This window comes from Natrix helvetica, assembly GCF_964273705.1.
Source record: "Natrix helvetica genome assembly, chromosome: W".
NCBI classification, from domain to species: Eukaryota; Metazoa; Chordata; class Lepidosauria; order Squamata; family Natricidae; genus Natrix; species Natrix helvetica.
This window is the reverse complement of record NC_138555.1, coordinates 83,629,314-83,638,681: the sequence shown is the minus strand read 5'-3', so window position 1 is coordinate 83,638,681 and position 9,368 is coordinate 83,629,314. Positions and strand designations below refer to the sequence as shown.

General features: G+C 45.8%; 1 protein-coding gene across 1 annotated transcript in view; it reads left to right on the top strand.

Annotated features, from left to right (window-relative positions):
- Window positions 1-4,108, top strand: part of LOC309400637 (PDZ domain-containing protein 11-like) — a gene marked incomplete at its 5' end in the record, with an annotated part of 8,708 nt that extends 4,600 nt beyond the window's left edge. The window contains 3 exons of the mRNA XM_081969197.1: window positions 1,120-1,218; window positions 1,516-1,576; window positions 2,771-4,108. Coding sequence (XP_081825323.1) covers window positions 1,120-1,218; window positions 1,516-1,576; window positions 2,771-2,805 — 195 coding nt within the window. The 3' untranslated portion in view covers window positions 2,806-4,108. The remainder of the gene's footprint in view (window positions 1-1,119; window positions 1,219-1,515; window positions 1,577-2,770) is intronic.
- Between the last annotated feature and the right edge of the window lie 5,260 nt (window positions 4,109-9,368).

Sequence of the window (9,368 nt, the reverse complement as noted above, 5' to 3'; positions counted from 1 at the left end):
ATCCCTGAACGGAATATATGTAACTTAAGTTTAAGTTTAAGTTTATTTGATTTATAGACCGCCCCCTCTCCCCGAAGGGACTAATCTTTAGCAGATTCCCCGGTTTTTCAGGTTTTGAAATGAGAGGCAGGTTTGTCATTTTGGCCTTTTCAATCCCCCTTTCGATTATTTTCCCCTTTATCCAGATCATTTTTTCCCCTTTTATTCTGTTTTCCTGGGCATTCTTTATTTACCGTATGGCATATCCACATCAAACTTGGATAAAAAAACATAAGCGATTAAACGTAACAAAATATGAAATGTAAAATCCTAAAATATTACCAAGTATATATCTAGATGCATTCCTGGGCAAAGGGAACAATACAATGCACTGGCTTTCCTCCTCCCTGGCCTTGTGCAACACCCCCCCCTGTCCCCGCGCCCTGATTCTGAACTATAAAATCTATTATCCATTTGGATTGTTCCAAGTTGGAGAATTTTCCGACCGAGGCTTCCCAAGAGCAGGAAGCAAACTCCTTATCCTAACAAAAAACCCTTTTATTAATTTGCTGTGAATTCTGCTCCTTCACAGCCAGCGAAGTCTTTCGAGGGAGGATTTACAGTCACCGACCTTCTCTGGCTTGGAGAGCTGCCAGGCCGAGATCTGCAGAACTTGGCAAGGAGTCTCGGAGAGTCTCCGAACCAATGAAGCGAACTGATTGTTTCCTGCAAACTCCACTCCCCTGGCGCTCCCTCTTTTATTTCCTCTGGGAGGGGCCATTCATCGTCCACCTGTGGCCTTCCTCCCAAGTCGACCCCTGTTCTTTAGCTGTTCCCTTTGCCTGGGCACTCTGCGCATGCGCACACTGGGAACAGGCTCCCACTGTTCTTCTGCCTCACTGATGTCCGACTCTGAAGGCAGCTGATAACTGTCAGACGGCCCTGGCCCCCTCTCTGCCTCCAACACAGAGCCCTCCTCAGAGTCTTCCCCAGACTCCAGGACTGACCCAGGCTCCTCCCCAACCTCCTCACTGTCCGAATCTGCTGCCAGTTCCACCGGCCACTAGTGGGCCACAACAAACGAAAGGCCCCTTTGACCATTCTCTGGGTTGTGGTGAGCTCTCATTCCTCCCGTTTTAGGTTATCCCAGATTCTGACGCTCATCGAGCCGGGTTGCAGGAAGGTGACCAGGTCCTGGCTGTGAATGATGTGGACTTCCAAGATATTGAGCACAGCAAGGTGAGAGGTGCCTTCACCTTGTCGGGAGGAGCTTGTCTGTTCGAACAGACAAGGGGGATGGTCCTATGGGCCTTCAGCCCAAAGAGTTCCCAAACATTCGAGATTAGGGGGCTCATTGCATTGTGTTATTTATAAAAAGAACTGGCTGACAACCACTAGGCCAATATATTTGCTGCTGATAAAAAGAGTTAACATTTTTCCTTCTCTCTCTCTCTCTCTCTCTCTCTCTCTCTCTCTCTCTCTCTCTCTCTCTCTTCTCTCTTTCTCTTTCTCTCTCTCTTTCTTTTTCTTTCCCAGGCTGTAGAGATCTTGAAAACCGCTCGGGAAATCATTATGAGAGTCCGTTTCTTTCCTTACAGTAAGTATTGTTGGTACTCTTGTACGGCAAAACCTTTTTAAATGATTTGTTTCAATGTTTTTATTGTTGTAAAATGTTTTAAAGATTTTTAACTGCAATATATCTTTTGGAATTGTCAGCCACCCACAGATAAGGCAGCTTTAGAACTCAAATTCATACATACATACATACATACATACATACATACATACATACATACATACATACATACATACATACCGTGTCCTGGGTAATTCACAGGCTCACATCATTTGTGATGTGAACCGGTGGCCCAGTGGTTAGAGTGCAGTACTGCAGGCTAAATTTGGCTGCCTGCCGGCTGCCTGCCTGCAATTTGGCCGTTCGAATTTCACGAGGCTCAAGGTGGACACAGCCTTCCGTGGTGAGTAAAATGACCCAAAATTGTTGGGGGCAATAGGCTAACTGTGTAAACCGCTTAGAGGGGCCTGTAAAAGCACTATAAAGCGGTATATAAGTCTAAATGCCATTGCTATTTCTAATCAAGGGGAGAAGCCACTTAGAACTAAGGAGAAATTTCCTGACAGAACAGTTTAATCAGTGGGACAACTTGCCTCCAGAAGTTGTGAATGCTCCAACACTGGAAGTGTTTTAAGAAGAGGTTGGACAATCATTTGTCTGAAGGGGTGTAAGGTTTCCTTCCTGAGCAGGAGGTTGGACTAGAAGACCTCCAATGTCCCTTCCAACTGTTATTCTATTGCTATTCTATTCTCCTATTTTATTCTCCTATTGCTATTCTATTCGGTTGCTATTCTGTTCTGTTCTGTTCTATTGTATTCTATTCCTATTCTATTGCTATTGCTATTCTATTCTATTCTTTTATATGCTATTATTCTGAAATGTTCTCCTCTTCGGAAAGGAAACCAAGGCTCATTGAGGCCTGTTGAGGAAAACAGGAATCTATTGGATATTCATATCTCTCAGAAGGTTTATAGGACTAGCATCTTTGAGGATTGTTCTAGGAAAATTGTCAGATTCTCTGCCAGGCTGGGGAAAGAGAACCTCTGTGCCCACTGTGGAATGCCAGTTGTTGGTAGCAATAACAAAAAAAATTTTTTTTGTCATCATCCACCTCTTGTGGTGTTCACACTGACTTTTGTCCACCTGTAGCAGGCTGTTGGGTTTTTCGTTCTGACTCTGAGATTCTGGCCTTCATTTCTGCCTCTTCCCTTCCAGATTACCACAGGCAGAAGGAGAGAACGGTTCACTAAACGTCCCCTTCCCGACGATCGTCTCGCTGGCCTCCAGCCGATTCCGATTTTTTAATTTCTTTGTGGCGAAGCGCTCTCTTTTATTCTATGTATTTTAAGATCCCGGGGGCAGGGAGGAGAGAAGTGTTCCTTTCTGATCGGATGCATTGTGGAAGTTCTACCAAGACAAAAAGTGTTGCATTTTCCTTTTGCTTCATCCCGCGGACCAAAAGATGGGGGCTCTCAGACCGATGTTCAACTCATCCCTGATCCAGAATGAAAGAGGGATGACCATGGGTGCTGTGTGTCCCAGTGGAACTGCATTTTGCTTGCTTTCTTTCTTCATCCTCAACTAGCCGATAACCTGGTGTTACCTGGGTATTTATTCATAGGGGGAAAATGTCCGGACCAAACGTAATTCTTAATGTTGAGTTTTCCCCCTTACTAGAGGGAGCCCCCTTGTGGAGTACTGTGAATCCCCAATTCCACTGCGCTGTACAGTAGAAGCCATTTTATGGCAGTACAGTAGAAGCCATTTGAAGGCACAACAGGCTGTTTCTTAACAGAACGCACACCCTGAGGTGTTTTAGGGGTGTCTTACCCCCCACAGTATTTGTTTCCAGAGAGTCAGTCACCTGGGTACCAAATTTGGTTGAAATTGCTCCAGGCGTTCCAGAGTTATGCTGGAACCCACCCGCCCGCCCGCACACACACACAAATAAAGCCATTTTTTATATCTAGATAATTGGAAGAGGAACAACCATCTGCCTCCAGAGGTGTGCAGTTCACCTGTTTGGTTCCAAAATTATTTCGGGATAGTGGAGGCCCGCGAGGAAGGCACACCGCCTGCCACGAACACCTGTTGCTTTGAAAAGGGCGAGTCCGGTTCTATTCTCCAAAGCAGGAACCCTCCTTCGCCCCGCCAGTTCTACTCGCTCTTCCAATTCGGAAGAGTTGTTAGGGTTTTTTTGTTTTTAGATAAGATAATTACACTTTACGATTACAATCTCTCCCTTTTATATTCATTAAGGCGTTAATGGAAGGGAGGTGTGTAGAGCCTCACCTCAACAGAGGATTCACCTGGAGAACAGCTGGCTTCCCTTCACACCCACAGATCAAATAACCACTAGTTTTTCCCCCCCACTGGACTTGAAACTTGCAATTCAGCCTTTAGAAGGGACAGATTTTTAAAAAAAATCCTCCTAGCTCCCCACTGCTTCAAAGCCGCGTTGCCTTCTCTTCCGTGGGTTTGGTTTTTTTGTAATTGGGGCCCTGGTTTGGATAAGTTTCCATCTTTAATAATAAAAAAAATATTCCTATCGCACTGTGACTGATGTATGAGGGGAGCGGTGGCCTGGAGGTGGAGATCTCGCCCCAGAATAAGGAGGCTGTAGGTTCGATCCTAGGTAGAGGCAGATATTTTTCTCTCGGCGCAATGAGAATATATCTGCTGTACTAAACTCCTCATTGGTGACAGGGAAGGGCAGCTGGCCAGTAAACCCTCCGCTCCATTCAGTTGCCCAGACACCACCCCGTAAGGGATTATGGGGTCGTTAAAAGAAGATGATGACTGTGACTGATGTATATAATTCGCTGAGAATCAGCTGCTTTCTGAGAAATTACACCCCTGTTCTACATTTTGTACATGCTCCATCGGCCATTGTTAAGTAGGGCTAGCCCTCGACATAGGGCCACAATTGAGGTCAACGTTTCTGTTGCGGGTCAAGACAAGTTGAGTGAATTTTGCCTCACTTCGTGACCTTTCCAATGACCGTTGTTAAGTGAAGCACCACCATTAATTTAGTATGGTGGTTAAACGAATCTCGCTTCCCTGTTGGTTTTGCTTGTCGCCAAAGTGGACACCACGGCCCCGGGTCACGGCAGCCATCATAAATACGTATCGGTTGCCAAACATCCAGCTTGTTCTGACTCAGCACCCCAAATATGACAAAGCTGCTCAATGTTAACTCAACGTTGTTAACTCAACGATTCCTTTAATTAGGAGTACCAGCAGCCCCAGCAAAAAGTTATTCCCAGGGCTAAGTTTTGCTAGCAGCAGTGGCTCTTCCGTCCCAAGGACCAGCCCATAGATTTCCACTGCTCTCCTCTCCTCGGCCATCTGCACATCGGCGCGTCAGGCACTGGGCCCAGCTTTTCCTCCTCTTCCTCACCAGCCACCTCCAGACCTGGGGGCTGCTGACTCCCCATTTGGGGGCTGACGGACAGCCCAGTCTCTGTCTCTCCCATCTCTGTTCCCTCTTTCCCCCTGGAGCTCTCAGGATTGCCTTGATGCTGACCCTGACTTCCACGCCGCCTCCTCCTCGCCAATAGGCCACAACACAACTTTTGATCAAGTGACCCTGTGGATGTTGCAACGGTTGTGTAAAAATGATCACGTCGGGTTTTTAAAGTCCCTTTGTAACTGGTTGTTAAATGAGCTGTTGCAAACCGAGGAATAACACTAGATAATAGAATGCTCGTAAACATGAGGTTGAAATGTAGGGGCGTGGTGCTCTCGGAGATGGGTTTTCTTGGTGACGTTTCATTGCCCGACTAGGTAATGTCGTCAGTGCCCTGATGATGTTACCCAGTTCAGTAATGAAACGTCGGCAAGAAAATCAAATGGTTTCCCTTCAGATTGGTTTTGGGTGGAAGGAGGAAGTGATTTTGGGAAAGCAGTACCACTACAAATGAGCCGTTCGTGAGCTACTGGTTTTTGAAACATTTATTAACAGATGAACACGAGTTGGAAGGGACTTTGTAGGTCATCTAGTCCAACCCAAGCAGGAGACCCTGTGCCATTTCTGAGAGATGACGGTCCAGTCTCTTGAAAGCCTCCAGGCATGAAGCTCCCACAACTTCCGAAGGCGATTGGGTGGATCGTTCTCCCCGTCAGGAAACGTCTCCTTATTTCCAGGTTTGATGTCTCCTTGTTCAGTTTCCATCCATTATTCCTTGTCTGGCCTTCGGGTGCTTTGGAAAAATAGCTTGACCCCCCCCCCCCCTCTGTGGCAGCGATCAAAATTCAGAGGCTTGGCAACTGGCTCGTACTTCTGACGGTCGCAGCGTCCCAGGAAGTCACGCTTGCGGCTTTCTGACGAGCAAAGTCGGAGAGCCAGATTTTATTTTTATTTTATTCCACCCCTGGAATCCTGCATCCAGTTTTGGACACCACGCTACAAAAAAGATGTTGGAGACTTTGGGAAAAAGTCCAGAGAAGAGCAACTAAGAGGATCAAAGGCCTGGAGATTAAAACCTATGAAGAACAGCTGCAGGATTTGGGTTTGGCCAGTCTAGAGAAAAGAAGGACTGGGGGGGGAGAGACACAACAGTATTTGAGGGGCTGCCACAAAGAGGAGAGGGGTCAACTTATTTTCTAAAGCACCAGGATGAGAAACAATGGATGGAAACTAATCAAGGAGAGAAGAAGCAAGCTGGAATTAAGGAGGATTAACTCCTTAAGGAATTAAGGAGAAACCTCCTAACAGGACAATTAACCGGTGGAACAGAAGTTGCCCGCAGAGGTTGTGAATTCTCCAACACGGGGAGTTTTTAAGGAGAGACTGAACAGTCCCTTATCTGAAATGGCATCGGGTCGCCTGCTTGAGCAGCGGGCTGGACTAGAAGACCTCCAAGGTCCCTCGTTCATTCTAAATTCCTTGACTAACAGCTACTGTGCTTCCCTTAACCACTACGGCAAGGAGAGTTGCAAAAAAAAAAGGGGGGGGGAGAGAAGTCCCTTAACAAATGTATCACTTAACAAAGAAGTTTTGAGTCGTAAACCGAGGACTGCGTGTACTCTGAAACCTGAAGATGCATGTACTGCTTTCGAAGGACGAGAAGCTGACTGCAGAAGAATTGTGTCTTCCTAAATAGCTTTGTAATCTGATTGTGCATTTGCACCACAATACAAGTCCAACTGGTGGCCTCTGTGTACCATCATGCTAAGCCCCCACCCACCCACCCACCCCAAGGGGCACTCTCAGCCATCCTAACAGGAATTAAACCCGGCCTGTGCTGGTACTGTTCTTAGATTAAGAATAAGGGGGCTGCAAACAAGGGAATATTCCTATTTACCCCAGCCCTTTTTTCTGCTAAATCTCTTGTTTTTCAGAGAGGGGTAAGGGCTAACTACATCCATCTGTGTTTAAAAATAAATAAATAAAAATCTGTGCTTCTATGCTAAACAGCAATCTCTCCAGCTTCCTCCCCAATCCCCCCAAAATTCTTAAATTCCTCCCTTTTTTAGCAGCAAAAGAAAGCAGAGTGCGATATAATAACATAGCATAGCATAGAACAGAATAGAAAATATGGAAAGGAATAAGAATAGGAATAGCGTAGCATAGCAAATATGGAAAGGAATAAGGATAGGAATAGCATAGCATAGCATAGCACAGAACAGCACAATATAACATAATATAATGAATAAAATAATGTAATGTAATATAATACCATACCATATCATACTAAGGCAGGACACAAAGCGAGATTTGGACATAAGAGTGAACATGAAACGGGGTCAGACTAGAGGATTTCTTGGGGGCCCCATCTAGCCCAGCTCGTTGTGCATTTTCTAGTCTTGAAGAAAAACAGGACGTTTGAACGCAGGAAGTGACACCTGTTGCAAGTAGGCCAAGTCAATTGAAAGTCTCGCTTGCGAGTCAGACACAGGGCTTTAACCACAAAAGCCAGAATGAAACTAGTAACTTTAGCCAATTGAAACGCTTTAATATTTCCATGTTTTTGATGCTTTGAACACACTATAAGAATGCGTGTTTGGCTTAGAACGCCGTTCAGATGTTAGAAATTGCTATCTCTATCTGAACTATTTGGCCAAATAAAGATTTTCTTGATCTTGCAATCCAAATCTCCTGATTTTCTGCAACAATACCATACCATATACCATAATATGATATCATATAACAACATAACATAACATAACAATCTCCAGGTGATGTTAGATTGGGTAAAGGGAGGCACAAAAGCTAGTGATCAACAGCTGTTTATTCAAAACAGGCAACATCTGTGCTGGGGAAATGGTCAGCATCCCCTTTTAAAGGGGGCTGTGAGACCTCCCAGCCAATCAGGTTATTCTGTTCCCGCCAGAACAGAGGACCTTGGTGGAAACCTCTTGCTTTCACACAGCAGGCGGGGGAATATCTAACACCCCTCTCCTCTAGGATGGAACATCCTAACTCATGATGTAGTTACATAAGTAGGTTCTGTTGTACCTGCACAGCTCAGTCTGGTGATTTGCCTTCACGCAGGTTAAATGGACCTGTTGTTCATTTGTGTCAAGGAATATAATTTAAACCTTTGTAATTCATAACGATGGATCGTGGCTTTTCCTGGCAGTATACTTCCGAATAAGCAAAAATAAACCCAAAGCAACATCTAATAAAAACATTTTTAATATAAAAGAAAGTAAAAATACAAACTTTGCTAACTGAATTAATTCCATCTTGTGCCTGCCTTCTTGGCAGGCGAACAGAAAAGAGAATTAAGAAGGAATGTGAAAGTGCACACGCAGTAAATCGTTGTCAGATAAGAACTGTGACCTGCACAGTAAATCTTCAGCACAGCTAGCAAACGCAGTGGACCGCCTGGTGGAACCTCCTGGACCCCTTCGCAGGCCACGGCTGGAACTGCTGGTGGTGAATCTCCTTGGCCCCCTTCAAAGTCATATAAATCATTCGACATTCCCAGGGCTTCTTGGGGGTGGTGACATTCAGTTTGCAAGAGTTGTGTGGTTGTCTTGGTAGTCGAAGAGGCAGACATCTGGGCTACGGAGGTCCTTTTTTGTATTGTTGGGATCATGCGCTTAAGCACCGAAGGAGATTATGGTCAGTGATGACTTGATATTGTTCTCCATTTTTCATGGAAAGCCCTCAATGAAGACGGTGACTTTTATCTTCTTTGGTTGATTGGTCCAAATATGTCTAACCAGAACAGTGACATTCAGAGTTTCCAGGCGTCCTGGGTGGCTTAAGTGGTAGATATGAGGTTGGCAATCCTGTCATCACCCTCTGACCTCCTTATTTACCTCTGTCCCGCCTCTGGTTTGGGTCGTTGTCCTCGGCTTGAACCCTTTCCCATCTTCTTGGGTTTACCAGTGGTTACAGGGAACTCACTGCGGCACACCTTGGCAATGTGCCCCTTCCGCTCGCAAATCACATCACGGAAACGGCAGGATGATCTGATATGATCTCCTCCACAGCTAGTGCAAGACGGACTTCGGGGCTTGTTGTGGCACTGGAGGGTCTCCATGGACTTTACCAACTCTGATGCCCTAGCCTCATCAAGTGCAATCTGTAGGGAGAGATCGGGTCTGGCCAGAAGCCTTGGCTGCAGATTCTGATCTCGAACTCCCAATAGGATGCGATGTAGGATTTGGTCATCCGGCTCGTCAAACTCACAATGGGCTGCAGCTTTTCGGAGTGCGGCCACATACTCGTCGATCGATTTGCCCTCCTCCTGGTTCCGCATCTGGAACTGGTACCGGCAAACGTATTTCAAAGGCTTTGGCGCATAGTGACTCTTCAGCATGTTGAAGCGCAGACCAGGAGATGTCACGCAGAGGCATT